The 15,178-nt window shown below is 43.4% G+C and overlaps 2 protein-coding genes across 8 annotated transcripts in view; one reads left to right on the top strand and one right to left on the bottom strand.

The window, feature by feature from the left end:
- The first annotated feature begins 258 nt into the window (after positions 1-258).
- GSTK1 (glutathione S-transferase kappa 1) lies at positions 259-7,798 on the top strand. Its single transcript, XM_055808162.1, has 8 exons — positions 259-366; positions 807-888; positions 1,687-1,815; positions 2,147-2,247; positions 2,646-2,681; positions 5,465-5,581; positions 6,090-6,183; positions 7,484-7,798. Exons 1-8 carry the CDS (start codon positions 301-303, stop codon positions 7,531-7,533), a joined length of 675 nt encoding a protein of 224 aa, XP_055664137.1. The 5' UTR covers positions 259-300; the 3' UTR covers positions 7,534-7,798.
- The window catches only part of LOC101916077 (rap1 GTPase-activating protein 1), a 52,209-nt gene continuing 43,063 nt past the window's right edge, over positions 6,033-15,178 (bottom strand). For all 7 annotated transcript variants that reach the window (XM_055808154.1, XM_055808157.1, XM_055808159.1 and 4 more), the window contains 3 exons: positions 11,009-11,094; positions 10,773-10,843; positions 6,033-8,676 (listed from right to left, as the gene is read on the bottom strand). In XM_055808154.1, coding sequence (XP_055664129.1) covers positions 10,820-10,843; positions 11,009-11,094 — 110 coding nt within the window. In that variant the 3' untranslated portion in view covers positions 6,033-8,676; positions 10,773-10,819. The remainder of the gene's footprint in view (positions 8,677-10,772; positions 10,844-11,008; positions 11,095-15,178) is intronic.

Here is a 15,178-nt window from a genome sequence, read left to right as displayed (position 1 = left end):
CGCACTGGCAGCACCGCAGTTTCCTCGCAAGCTTTTCACAAGTATGGCACCAGCGGCCTCCTGCAGCTCCGCGTGGCTCGGGGACTTTACCCTTAACTCCGCAGCGCCCCCGGCCCCGCCCCGCGGCAGCGGGGCCCCCGCACGACGGCCTCCCGCAGCCCCTCTCGGTGCGCACACACTAACCCAGCCACCGCGTGGGCTTGGTGGGGCGGGTTCTGTGGGGGCGCTGCAGCCTGCGGCAGAGAGGCGGGCCGGGGGCGGGGCCGGGCCGGGAGCGGGCCCGGGCGGGCGAGGGGCGGCATGGCGCGGACGGTGGTGGAGCTGTTTTACGACGTCGTGTCACCTTACTCCTGGCTGGGGTTTGAGGTGAGGGAGCGGGGCACGGGCGACTCGGGGCGCCCCTCGGTCGGGCCTGTGCGGCGGCGGGCGCCCGGCCGGGCCGCGGCGGCGGCTGCCCTCAGGAGGCGGCTGAAGGGCAGCGCGTCCGCCCGCCTCCTGCTGGGCTTCCGTTTTCGTCCCGCTCGGGAGATACCGTTGTTTTTATGCCGATGTAAGTATATGTAGTTATTTTTGCGGCGCCCGTGCCTCACGTGCCGAAAGGCGGGGCACTGGGGCGGCGCGGCCCGCGCTTCGCGTTCGTTCGCGGCCCTGCCGGCCCCGTCCGCTGGCAGCGCCCCCGCGGCTGTCGGGACTGTCCGGGCTGTCCGGGCGGCCGCTGCGGTAACGGAAGGGTTCACCTGCAGCGCCTGGCGCCGCGGTGTGCGTGGCGGCTGCACGGACGTCCTGACCGCCGTGCCTCCTTGCAGGTGCTCTGCCGGTACCAGCACGTCTGGAACATCGACCTGCGCCTTCGGCCGGCCTTCCTCGGCGGCATAATGCAGGCGACGGGTAGGCGGGGCGGGGGCGCGCAGCCCCCTCTGGGCCAGTGGGACCTGGCGGGCAAGCTGCCGAGCGCAGAGCGCCGGGCCAGCCTGACGCTCAGTTTTGGCAGCGATAACTTTTAACTACGGGACTGTGGGGCTCGGCGGGGATTGAGGCATCAGACAGGAGGGATTTCGTACTGTTGCAACTACGAGCCGCTGTTTGCGACACATAGTCTCTGCCAAAGTTTGTCAGTTCTAAAATACGTTAATAATAGCTTGATATGGAATTTTTCCTACAAGTTTCCTGTTGCCTACAAGCCAGAAGTAATTTGTGGAAGACGTGCAGTTTGTAATATGCGTGGAGGATCCAAGTATGCCCTAAAACAGTACTTGTAGCCTTAATAGAAGGAAATCATCACTGAGACTTCTAACTTACAAATCATGAAATTAACAAGTTTCTACACTTGTTCACCCATGCATTAGTAGTTGTTTACCTTAAAAGTAATCTTTTATATAAATAAATATGTTTATATGTTTTATATAAATATATATATAAAACATATAAATCCCTGCTAGAAAACTTTTACCTTGGTTTAAAACTGATTCTGCTAACTGAAAGGGTTGATCTGTGCAAAACCAAAAAAAAGCCATGTTTAAATCCCAGCATTATCTTTGGGAAAGCTGTGTATGTTTCAGTTAGCCAACATGAAACTATACTCTTCCTTAGGCACTTTTATGCATGAGGTTTAATTTGTCCGATTTTGTTCTGATCAGTGTTACTATAATGCAGTTGAAAAATCTCAACAGAAATTTTTCCTGAAAGGTAACAAGCCCCCAGCAATGTTGCCACGGCGTGGAGAATACATGCTGAAGGACATAAAAAGGATGGCAAAATACTACCAAGTGCCTGTAAAAATTTCAGAAGATGTCTTCCGTCGTATCCTTGGTACAAGTAAGACACTTGGCTTAGCTGGTATCTTTCAGCTCTAGCACTCCTGCTTCAAATTCTCCCTAACAGTAAAGGTGAAGATGAATTCTCTGTCCACAGCCTCTTGCTGTATCTGTGAGCAATACGAAGTCTGTACATTTTTAACCATAAAAGGAGTTTCTGGAAAAATACAGTTATGACTGATATTAGCATTGAAGATACTGTGAATCAATATAAGCTTTACCATTCAGGGATTGTTACAGAGAAGATCATACTGTTCTTAGTGCTTGTGCAGACCTGATTCTGATCCTGTGCCTTGTATCAGTATGTTTCTCTGTGTCCCCGCTAACCCCAGGCAGTCTTCAGGCCATGCGCTTTATCACAGCCATCGATATGACAGAACCACGATACCTGGAACATTTATCTAGGGAGTTCTGGATGCGTTTTTGGTCACAGGTCAGTATTTTATGAAGCCAGCTTCTTGGTCCTGTCACCCTTCCTGTCCTGTGGAATTCAACCAAGAGAAAGGAAATGTCTTTTAATGAAAAGTCATAGTAGGAGACAAGGTTGTGGTCGTTCAGGAGTCATTACAGCTATCTTAATTACATGAAATTAATCAGCTTAATTTGCCTTCTCTAGGTATGTATGGTGGGTCTCATGGGCTGAGTGGATCCGTAGTTCACACCAGAAAGCACTTAATACACTCCTAAATTAGTGGCTTAAATTTTTTTCTGAGGAAATTTCTCCAGCAGCTAGTATTGTTTTGATTTCTATTTTCTTAGAAAACTTGCTTTCAAGTCCAGAGCTGAGCTTTGTTCTTAAGTACTGAATTACTTGTTTTATTCTTTTACCAGCATGAAGATATCAGTCAGCCAGACAACATATTGACTGTAAGTGTCTGCTTTTTGTTGGTGCTTCTGCATTTCTGATACAAATTCTTATTGATGACTTGAATCAGTAATTAGGCATGAAGACAGCTGATTCCAATGATCACTTCTGAGTTTTAAAAAAATTCAGCTAGATAAAAGAAAAAAGATTTGATTTCTTTAGCAGCTCTGTTTGGAATGTGTTTTTTTGGTCATGCTTTGAATGATACTCAGAGCCAGAATGTCCTTTTTTGTTAATTCATGTTGCAAGATACCCAAGCTGGACAAGTAATTGTCTGTTAATAGTTTTATTGACAGTAGTGAAAGTATGAACAGTGTCTCCAGAATGCATTGAGGTTTTGCTGCTATATAAAATCCTCAGGTGAAATGCAACACTTTGGGGAATTTGACATTCCTTGGAGTCATGGAACCAAGTTTTACTATTAAGTTCAGTGCTGTGTTGCCCTTGTATGTGCTTAGAAATTGTAATCTTGTCATATATTTTCTTTTGCTGTCTAGATTTTATTACAGTAAAAGCGGTAATGGCATGTAAGTTAGTATGCCATGAGATCCTCTTTAAGGGCTCACGTTTCTACGTTATTTTTTAATTTCTTGGAATATGAAGAAAAGAGAGAAATTGTCCATCACTAGTCTCCTATCCAACATCCCTATCTGAAACCTTAAAACTTGCAGCAGTCTTGGTGTTTCCCCAGAAGTCTAGTCCTTGCACTTCAGCTTCATCTTAGTGTACCTTTTTTAGCAGAATTTTCAGCAAAGGTTTGCATTTTGCCTTTTCAAGAGGCAAGATTTGAAGGATATAATTAAACTGTGGTGTGTTAACCCAGGTAGGTAGCTAAGCACCACACAGGTGCTTGCTCACTTCCCCCTGCTGGCCAGTGGGACAGGGGAAAAGGAAAAGAAGAATAAAAGCAAGAAAACTCACGGGTCAAGATAAAATTGGTTAGAGGAGAAGTGGAAGAAGAGAGAAAGAAAACAAAATGAGTGGTGCAAAGGCAATCACTCACCACCTTGCACAGGTAGATTGATGGCCAGCCAGTTCCCAAGCAAATGGTGGCTAACCTTCCTAAACCCCCTCCTCAGCTCTTAATGCTGAGCATGATGTTGTATGGCATAGATCATCTTTTTGGTTAGTTTGGGCTATCTGCCTTGTGTCGTCTCCCAGCCTCTTGCACACCCCCCCAGTTTATTCGTTGCAGGGAGAGGGGCAGGGGGAAGAGTGAGAAACAGAGATGGCCTTGACACTGTGCAAACATCATTCAACAAAAGCTAAAACATTAATGTGTTACCAGCATTGTTTTGGTCGCAGATCTAAAACACAGAACCATAGAAGCTACTGTGAAGAAAACTTACTTCATCTCAGCCAGACCCAGTACATAAATATATATGGAAAGTCCCCACATAGTCTCTGAATCCATCATTATTTAAAAAAAGATAAAGCAAGGACACGCAGAGCTTCAGAGAAACAAACTGAATACTCAGAAAGATCTCTGTGTAATTCAGTTATTGTTTGGCAGCCTATGAGTATCCGCCTGTGCTCGGCAAGGCAGAGAGGTAGGCATCTCCCTGTTTGCTTGTGTCTGTCTTCATTCACCCCTGCAGCAAATAGCTTTCCTCTCATGGAAGTAATCCATCCAGAGGCTGGTGAGGGGTCCTAACCCTTTTCATCTGAGTCTTTATAGGTGAATTTATTTTACACATCAATTAGAAAAATGGAATGTTGTTTACTTGCTATAGTTCCTTAGCGTTTTTAACTTCTTTTTTTAGTCAGCAGTAGCTTCACATAAATTACTATAGAAGCAACATGTAGTCTTTCGAGTCTTGCCGCAGTCCACTTAAATACCCCTTCTGGCCTAAAATGGTGAGGACCAGATACTACATCTGTGTGTAAATATGGCAGTCTAAACACTGTGGCTACCAAGCATACACATAATTTTGTTCTGCTCCAATGCTACACTCATTTAATCTCCTGTTCAAGCAGTCAGAAAGAAAAGTGCTCCTAATCTCCCTGATGGTGAAGTAGGAGAAGGTACAAGAAAATGTGGATGTGACATGAAAAGTGATTGAGAGAAAGAAAGAAAAAATCATTAACACCTGCATGTGCAGGATTACTATCTATGTGTAATACTGTAAGCATTTAATTTTTTTTAAGAAGAAGCAAGGGCATGTCATCCAGGTAGGTGGCATGGAAGTTAACATTTTCGGTGAAATACTTCAATGTTATCTGATAAACACTGGACCTTTACCTTTGACAACTTTATCTCATTCCTGTGTGGCAGAGACAGACAGGAGGCTAAAAAGATACAGCAATACTACTAGTAACTTGAACCTCTGTGACAGTCTCTTTCATGCAGTATCACTTGGAGGTTCTATGCAGCCGCATTTGTCTCACAAACTGTTTTTGTCTTGGCAGGCTTGTACAGTAAGATTTACTTTTTCAGAACAACTTTTTTTTTTCTTTTTTTCTGTTACCTGATAAGTCATTGACTCAGAGGTTGAACTTGGTATTTATCTTCCCCCCTCCTTCTTTAGGAACTCCTGAAAAAAGTGCAGATTTGGGGCTTAGAATTTTAAAATACCCTGTCTACTTCATATCTGAGGGTTGATAAATGATGAATGGGGTGGGAATACAGCAAGACAGTTGTGCAAGAAGTGCTTCAAGGGTATTTTGTAATTTGTTTTGGTAATAGACTTCAGGTGATAAAACTAAAGATTAAATTAATTAGATCATAGTAGGATTTAGAATATTTAGTATTAAGAGTATTCTTAATTATATCATCGTTTCTTAGGTTGCCAGACAGGCTGGGCTAACATCAGAGCTCAGCCAGAAGCTACTTGAAATGATTTCAACCCCTGCAGTGAAGAACCGCCTGAAAGAGACAACAGAGGAAGCATTAAAATACGGGGTGAGATGCTTCCCATGCCATGTGGCATCACAGCTATGCATTCCTTCCCTATTGAGAACACTGGGAAGCAAGGAACAATGAAGGTGATGATTAGAAAGCACTATATAGACCATCTCTCTTAGGTGGTCTTTGAACAGTGAAAGCTAACTTGTTGGTAGTTTATCTCACTGTCATCCGGGAAACCAAGGCTGGCCCATTCAGCTCGTTCCATCTGGAGAGCAAGGATGGGGGACCTACAGGACCAGCACTAGGAGATACTGTTTATTGCTACTTCGCACAAAACTGGATTAGTCAGGTTGCTTTTTTTGCCCTGTAAAAAGGGGCAGACAGGCTTTAGGGAGTTCCTGACTTTCTGATGGCTCCCTTAGACTCATCTTTAAGAATGAAGAAGGTGAAAAGAAGGGGAGGAAAAAAGGCCAAAGTTACTGCTTTTTATTCCTTAAAACTGATGTCAGCAAAAATTTCTCTCATTATAACATTCTCTGTTTCATGTCCATGGTGTCAATAGGCATTTGGGATGCCTGCTGTTGTGGCACATTTTCATGGGGAACCTCATCTCTTTTTTGGCTCTGATCGTTTAGAGCTGCTAGGCAGCATTATAGGTGAGTGTACTTCTGATTTCATGCTTTCACCCTCTTTTTAATGAAATACTTAATACAGCTAAATACAACACTGTTAAGGTCTTCCAAATATTAAATAATGTGTGGTATCCTTCTCATGGGATGAAACTGCAGACTAGAATGTAATCTCGGTATAGTTAGTGACTTTGTAGTCCTTTTCCAGGCAAGAAGTAACAAGTTCTCCATCCTCTCTCGGTATGTTTCAAGGCTTTGTGCTCCACATGCCATTCTCAAATTACTGCTGAAACTCTTTAGTTTTCAAAATGTTCATATTTAACCTTGTGGTACTGGGCATTAGGTCTTACCTAAGGTTAAGAGTATGGCTGATAGTGGGTTGTGGGTTTTTTGTAGTTTTAAGATTTTCGTTTTATAGCTGTTCCTTCTTAATAAAAAGCACATTATCACAGCTCTCCAATCCATGTCTTGTAACTACCTGATTACACAACTTTTTAACGAATATTCATATATTAACAGGAAAATGAAGAGAAGGATGGTCAATTGAATACAAACTTTAAATTTTTAAAGAGCATTGGAATCAGTTGTGTTAACTAATAAAACTCAGCCACCTGTTTTTATATAAGTTAGAGGGCATTTGACTCAAGCTATCTCCAGATTTGGCACTTGAGTTTGTCACTAGATAAGAGTTCTATACATCATTAGCTCTGATGCATTTGTTGAAAAATTTCAGCAGAAGATCTTAATGTAAATTAAAATTAGTCATAAGCTTAAACAGAAGGGAAATTTGGGGGGGGGGGTGTTATTTTCTTTTCTGGATGGGTTTCTGATTCTATAAAAATATTCTGGATAAAAATGAGAAGTGAGGAAGATGAATACCCAACACCCACTCCAGTAGGTGCTGATCTGAATTAGAATGTTGTGGCCTGGTTTGTATTCTCAGCTCCAAGGACTTTTAACACATTTGCCTTTTGTTTCTCTGACTCCCCAGCCTTCCACTCTTTTTCTCTTCCTTACCTCCAGCCCCTCAAAAAAGAAATCCTAAAAAGAATTGGCTTCACCCTCGTGTGGAATGCACCAGACCTACAGAATCTGTCTGTGACACAGGAAAATAATTCTTCTGTACAGCTTCAGTTGTGACTAGACAGTGAAAGACTTAGGGAGCTGGTGGAAGCAAACCAAACAAGATACAAATCTGTACTCCATCGTCAGTAGTTACCCTTCAAAAAAGGAGTAGAAACAGTCATCCTGCTGCAGAAATGTGACCAGCCAGTCACTTCTGTGTATTAAATTTTAACATTCTCTTCTGTGCTGCTTTGTTTTGCAGGTGAAAAATGGCTGGGACCAGTTCCATCAGTTCCAAGCCCCAAGATGTGAAAAGTCCTAGGGAAATATATAAGATTGAACATTTATGTACATGGTCAATCTTCAGTGATTATCTGAATGTATCCAATTTTATGGAGAGATGGCTTTCGCATCCTTAACAGTTAACTTCACAGTTCAGTCTCATCTCTATAATGATGAAGAATTTCAAGGTTTGCCAGTAATTACCAGTCTCGTGGGGTCTTTACCAATACAAATGTGCTTCTTTTCTTTCAACAGATTAATGATTTACATTAAAGATTAAACATTAAATATTTAACTTCTTGCAGCTTAAAACATTCTTTCCTGAATAGTTCTTTATCTCTTACCCTAAAAGCATGAGGATTAAGTTGTTAAGGGACTGCAGTCTCTGGATTTCTCATACCTTCCTGCTTGTCCTTTAAAAATACCCATACATGCAGCGTATGAGAAGCTGGCCATGTTCTTTTATTCCAAGTCCAAGGTACTACACAGGCGCTACAAGCACAGGGACAAAGTATTCATGCTTCCTTTTAACTCTGCAGCGTGGCAATTGGAGAGGACATGAGAGAGAAAAGTGGGAGAGAGTGGAACAATTCCAGCCCAGAGAATAATCTAGGGAATCAATCAAGTTCAATTCCAAAATGAACTTTCCCCTCCTGGGCAGGTATTTCGTACAGCTTGCTCTGCAGTGACCAATGTTGGAGGGGACCGCCGCACACATGCGTTCTTGGGCACCAACCCCAGGGGTTTTGAGTTAATGCCAGTTTTACAGTGATGTCTTTTGGAGGACAGCAGTGAATACCATGTAAGTTTAGTTGGTAACTGAATCAGACTCTGCTTTGCTTCCTCAGGGATGGCCTAATTGCTGCCTATCCGAAGGTGATTTGGATGTGGCTGTGAGGGGCTTCCCATCCCATAGTCTGCAGAGGGAAGGATGTGCAAACTAACATTCAGAAAGTTCATGCTAAAATAGTTTGAATCTGGCCCTGTATTGGCTGAATTGGATTTGAATTAATTTGATTTGTATGAAGCTTGAGTTCTTGGTGATTTGTGGCTGTCTCTGACGCATCACTGAAGGAAGCAGAAGAACTAGCAGCAGCTGGAATTCTGTTTTTTGTTCTCTTCCTGAACTTTAAGGTAAAGCATATTCATGCTTGTTCACTGGAACAGCAAATCCTGGAACAAAGCATCAGAAAAAAAATAACCTGTACCCTTCATGTTCTTACAGCTCTAAGTGTTGGCGGAGTATCATTTGTTCCCCCACCCACAATTTTTCCTTCTTACACCTCTTTCAGCTCTTCAGGAAATATCCTATAATTTAAGAACGTATTCCTTCTTTCCACCAGTGCACCCATTAGTCCTTGGGCAAATCCAGACTGGGATTTAAGGAGATCTTTGTGAGATACAAGAGGCTACATTCATTTAGGAGTTAGAATAGCTGGGAAATTATGTACGTACGTGGTAATGCCATAGGTTTCTTAGAATCCCTTAAAGCCATGTTAAATAATTTTTTTACCATTCCCCCCAAAAAAAATTTGCTAGTCTCTGGTCTGTGCTATCAAACTGATTCTGAGGTTGTGATAAAAATGGAATGACTGAAACATCACCTTAAGCCAGATCACCTCAGTGACCTGGGCCACTGCTGTAGGCAGTGCTGTTTCAGGAATGGCTAGAATGCAGTGCTGTGGAGGTAATGAACTCTGTGGGAAGGTGGGGAGAATGCAAGAAACATCTTGAAATAGGCTGATGGTGAAAGCCAGGGCCTCATGAAACTCTCCTTGGAACCAGCTTGACTGAAACAAACAAAAAAAACAAACAGCCTTTGTGACTACATTGTTGATTTGGCAGATGGACCAAATGAGACAGATCTGATGGATTGCTATGCATTTCCCAAAATTATCTTAAAGGCCCTTAGACTTACTGAAATCAGCGGAAATGAAATGCCTAAAGCCTTAGGTACTAAAATAGTACCTAAACATTACTGAGACAAGGAAAATCCAAACTTGGCATTTTCCTTACATTGCTTATTGCCTGTGGTAACCACTAGTGAGTGGTTACAGCCTTTGCAGTTGTATCCATGAGTATGCATGTTGCTGCAATTCTGACCGCGTACCTACTTCAAGCAAAAATTTCATGGTTTGGGAGCAGAACTTTGAGGAAATTCTGCCTCCTATTTAGGCAGCCTTACTCCTGTGTTACAGAGACACGATCAGGAGCACAAGCTCTCAGCAGGCACGCTGGTGACTGCCCCAGTGACACTGGGCTGGCAGCTACACTCTCATTCTCAGTACCGAGCCTCAGTGCTGAGCACCAGCAGCTTGACCTGGCTTCCCCTTCTATCTGCTGTCAAAATACCAGTCTGCTGTGACACTGTGGCCATCCACTACTGCATGGAGCTGAACTATTTATCTGCCTGCTTTTAATACCACCAGGTGCCAGGGCAGCAAAAAACGGAGCATCGAAAAAACACTGAGGATCTAAACTGGCGTCAGGCATGGGGGGCAGATGCTAAGCACTAATAAGAACTGCCAGATATTTAGGAATAGCTGGAAGAATTTTCTTCCATAAAGATCTCTCTCCTACTTAGCTGTATGCCAGACTAGTTCCCAAGAGCCTCACATCCACATGGCTTTCATGGTAGCATGCTGTTCAGCTGTCAGGCCAGAGAAGGTACTGGGCAAGGAAAGGGACTTTGAGCCAAAAGAGCTCAGCAGCAGCAGAAATGCAGGCAGAACTGGACTATGAACTCTGAGGAACAAACTTGGAGCTGTGTTCCCCTTTATCACAGACCTCACCAGGAGATCCAGTCCCACTTCCTGCATCGGGAAAGGCTGTGAAACTGGCATGAAGCAGCAGGTCCCACCAACGCTAGGCTGAAAGCAAACAAGCAAGTGCAGAGATAGGCACAAAGTCACAAAATGGGCAAATGAAAGTGGTTCAGCAAAATAACGAAAGTGTGGGAAGCACAGAAAGCTAGGCTGCAGCTGAGCAATGAAAGAAAAAGAGCATAAAACTGAGCATGGATCGGGGCAGAAAGAGGTGTCTCAATGGGAGATGCTGTTCCCTTGCAGGGAGCAGGCAGCCAGGAAAGGCAGCACTTCGGCAGACCGATCAGGCTGTAGCCAGCAGGCCACTGAACATCATTTGGGAAAGAAGATGTGGGACAGACTGTTTGCTGTGAAGCCGTACAGCACTTGGTGCACCCTCCCCGGTGGCCAGGCTGGCCCAGGAGCTGCCGCCAGCCTGAGCCAGGGCAATGCCCTGTGTGTTACCTGCGCCACTCAGCCAGCCTGCACCAGGACGCTCCTCCACCGTCACCTCACATGCAGCACAAAATGGAGGCCTGCAGAACAAGGCAGCTTTTTAACCTTCCCCTGCAAGCACCTGCCTGCTGTCCTTTCAACCCTCAGCAAGCAAAGTTAAGCTTTGCTTAACTCAGTTAAGTCTCTTTTTCTCCCATCCTTATCTCTGTGCAAGTGAGAAGGAAACATTTCATTAAAGCACTTACTGGGTTATGGTGCTGAGCATCTGCTTTGCTGCCATTTCCTTTTCCAGTGGAGCCAGCAGCACTGCTGGAAGGAAGCAACCTGCTTCCTAGAAGGGAACGAAGCACAGAACAATAAAAAAATGATCAAGAGGGTATCACAGGAGCTGCACACATAGCTGGTTTTACCCCAAACTTTTCAGAGATCTGTGGCTCATCCACAGGTAAGAGTGTAAGGAATGTATCTACATTCAACTTGACTAATGTCACCTTGGTCTGCTTCTCATTCCAGCTTGAAACACAAGGAAAGTGACTACTTGGCTTTCCTTTCATTCAAAAAAAAATCATTGGCCACAGGTTCCACACTGTGTTTCAGTGCCGTATATCTGTTCCGGCCATAGCTTCTTGCCTGAAAAAGCTACACCTATAGCTATCTAATAAGTAATGAAGGCATCCTCCAACTATCCCAAATGTTTCCATCAGTCCAGTTTTCAATTTCTGTTACAGTCTACTGTTATATACAAAAAAAAGTTTAAAATAATATGGCAGGTTCCAGTAGGTGACAGCATCATGCAGCTGAATTATGAAATGCCATTACTGATACACATGCGCAACCTGAATGCCTTATCCTTCAGAATACACTTTGTGAAGCGCAGTCTAGCCTTGGGCTCTCACGGTGTTTCTTTTCCTTCTCTTCTCTCTGCACCCTCCCTTCAGATTCCCACATCTGATCTCAGGGCTGAAGGAATTTGCCTATCATCACATATCAACACGATGGCAAAACCAGGGATGAAATACTTCGCAAAATTCACAAACCTTAAACATTCTTTTGCTTTCCATGATCATCTTCAGAAATGAGTATGAAGTCTTTAATGTAACAGCCCTCTTTCTTACACCATTCTAATTTATTCTTAGGTGACCCTCCATCCTATCCACTAAGGATGGTTTAAAATTATTAAGTATCATAATTTCATAAACAGTGTAGTTTCTGGGAGCTCATGTATAGCTGTATTGCAACAGTAGATCTGTGTTATAACTCTTTTCCTTGAATTAGAGGAAAATGGAATGAGTTTGAATTAAAGAGTTGGCGTCAGTGTGGAATGTGCTCAGGGGGCAGAAGGAGCAGAGGAATGACTTTGATGGCATACCTATCGACCATTCAATCAGGAAAGTTAAGGAAGCTGTAAAATTCAGCTAACAAGGGCCTCCTGAAAGATGGTAAGCCAAGATGCTCTTCAAATGATATTTTTTTTTCTTTTTGACCTATACATGATGATACCAGTATTTTCTAGGGAACAGATGAGATGCAACCATGTTTCAGCAGTTTTTCAAGAGCAGACTACCCTCTTTCCCAGTTTCATGATTTAATTTAAAGCTCTAAAGTTTAAAAACATAGCTGGTAAATCATTGTTACTTGTTGCTAAACCGTGGCTTTAAACAACACAAATTTGCAGTAGTAGGGTTCGTCTCCATTTTGTGTATATCTCAGCTCCAGTACTCTGAAATTTAATTAAGAAGTATGTTTGCAGGTGGTGACTAATAGACCAAGTAACTGAATAAAAACACATCTAAAACATCTATGCATATTAACTAACATAGAAGTTTCTTAAATATAATGTTAAGGAGGGTTATAGCTAAATTTAATTTATACCCTGGCCCTGAGGCTATGGGGAAAGTCATCTGCCTTACGTGATATGCGCTGCCCTATAAGACATGCTGGTGCTTTGACGCCAAATTAGAAAACAGCTGTTCTAAGACGGCAGTTCTCTGTGTCTTTATCTAGCTCTGGCAGCCCCATGGCCATGGGCTGCTGCCCTTTTTTCTTTTTTTTTTTTTTTCCTTTTCTGTAACTTTGCTCTCTCAATCTGAATGGCAAATTGGAGAATCCAAGAATATATCCATGGGTTAGGAATTCTAGAATCATTCAGCATAAGATCCAGACCTACAGGGGGCATCTAAAATGTCTTAGGTTCCTTCATAAAAAAACAGTTCAGTCTAATTTTACACAGTACCTTACTGCAGCTGAGTAGTTACTTTACAGCTCACTGAAGGGCAAAACTAAAACACCCAGATGGCTCTGTCCCAAGGTGTTTCCTTTGCTTTCAGTTTAGCTTAACTCTGGCATTTCTTCAGTTTATTATGCTTGGTTACAGATGATCACAGTTCTTCCCTGATGCTTAGATTAACCCAAAATAACAATGTTCGTTTAAATGTCATTTTGTCTAAGAATATTAACATGTATTGCCATACTCGCTTCTATCAGGACTGGCTGTAGTAGATAAACAGAAAACATTTTAGTACTTGCAAAAATCAAAATAAGTATATCATCCTGTTTCTTTTCCTAATTTTTTTTAGCACAACAAATTGCTCTTAGTCCTGTCTTTTTCTAGCTCAAGAACTGTCAGAATGTCTGGAAAATAAAATTTAAAAACTTTTTAAATTCCTAAGTACAAGATTTCACTTTGTGCTTAGAAAATGCAGGGTCAACCTTGCTACCTCATGTACCTCATACACACACATAGCCTTTTATTTCCTTCTGCTCTGCCCCTTCATCTGTTACCACAAACACATTCTCAAGACTACATCTCTGCAGTCTCCAGATTAGATGACTTGATGTTACTAGTCAGAAAAAGTATCCACTATCTTTATCCCTTTTAACCACGGCTCTCTTGATATAAAGCAGTTCAATCCTTATGCAAACCTGCATGTTTGCTGGGGTACGTTTATTTAAAAAAAAAAAAAGTTTTTAAAAAAATATCTGCACTGAAGATAGACAAGTAGATATGGTACAGCAAAACATCACCACTCCTGCAGGGTGCAGCTGTCTTACCATGCCAAGGTACTGAGAAACCACAGTGAAAGTTGTGCAGCGGCAGTATCAGATCACTGCCATTGGCAATGGAGTGTATAAAACCTAACATTTATGTTTAACTTTACATGACATTCTCTGTAATTGTTACTCTCAGTGATGTATATTAATGGTCCATACACCCGTGGGATAATAAGGCATCAGCAGATAGGGAAACTATCTGGGAAGAGCAGCAGAGGCCACTGGAAAGCACACCTACTGCCAATATCTGTGAGGAAAGGAACAGCTAGGCTGAATACTCCAGTGCTTTTCTACTGGGCAGTATATCAAGTCAGCTTTTCCCCGAGGCAGCAAGCTGGGAGCTCAGAGCGAGCTGCACTATCAACCTAGCACTTGGGACTGGATCTGAAGTTCCACAGCTCAGCTACAGCTCCAGGATTCAGTGGGATTTTCTGGCAAGAAAAAGAATTCCAGGAAAGAAAATGTTGCACAAGTGAGTAGAGGGGTAAAAGGAAAGAGAAGCCAAGGCAATAATATAACGGAGCCTTACAGTGGCTTGCTTCCACTTTTATGTGACGCGGGTCGATGGGAGCGATAAGTCAATTTGTGGGAAAATCACGCGTGGATTAAACGATGGGCCATGGCAGGGGAGGCACACAACACTGTTAAACACAGCACAGGACTGTGCCTGCACCTGGGAGTGCACTCAGGAACGGAGGGCGAGAGGATCTGCAGTTACCCACAAGGTCAAAAGCAATCTGAACTCTTTTACTTGGTGCCAATAGACAATTTCTGATGTGTGAGCCAAACAAACGAGTTTGCATTTACATTACATTTCTGCTCCCGTTAGTATTTCTCTTCACAAGTAAACACAGGCATTTCATTCGCTTCCAACCAGGAACCACCTTTCACACCTGCCTGCTCCCAGTGTGGTGCCGCAAGGCAAAGGGAATGGATATGGCCCAAGCGTTTGGAGGGCAGCTGTGACCTGCTACAGGTAATCCCAGCCTGGGGGAATGGTGGCCTGGGCCGTGCCATGGTGATGCAGTGGAAACCCTCGCAACACCAGGCACAAAGGAGATGTTACCTTTACGGTGCCATTTCCAGCGCCCTTCAAAAAGAGAGAGTTCCATAGTGCTGGGCCTCCTGGCCTTACAGGATTTATTTATCACTCTTGCTCTCAGTGGGCAACACTGAACTCTCCCTTCTTGCCTTCAATACAAGGCTCTGCAGAAGCTCATTCCCAACTTCTGCCTCTTCATAGCAGCCCATTATCTGTCCTGTGCTGTGAGGGTTCCTGACACGCTGCTTTTTCTTATCACCACACCTAACGCTCCACTCCGTGCCTCTCAGGCTCTGTACACAGCACCTCACTTCCTAGTTAT

This window comes from Falco peregrinus, chromosome 6 (genome assembly GCF_023634155.1).
Source record: "Falco peregrinus isolate bFalPer1 chromosome 6, bFalPer1.pri, whole genome shotgun sequence".
Classification (NCBI taxonomy): domain Eukaryota; kingdom Metazoa; phylum Chordata; class Aves; order Falconiformes; family Falconidae; genus Falco; species Falco peregrinus.
This window is presented reverse-complemented; position numbering and strand designations above follow the sequence as displayed.

Excerpts from the sequence above, each read along its gene's own strand:
- GSTK1 (XM_055808162.1), top strand. The coding sequence starts at position 301 with ATGGCGCGGACGGTGGTGGAGCTGTTTTACGACGTCGTGTCACCTTAC. Across the intron at positions 367-806 it reads ACTCCTGGCTGGGGTTTGAG|GTGCTCTGCCGGTACCAGCA; the intron begins GTGAGGGAGCGG and ends GCCTCCTTGCAG. Across the intron at positions 6,184-7,483 it reads GCTGCTAGGCAGCATTATAG|GTGAAAAATGGCTGGGACCA; the intron begins GTGAGTGTACTT and ends TTTGTTTTGCAG.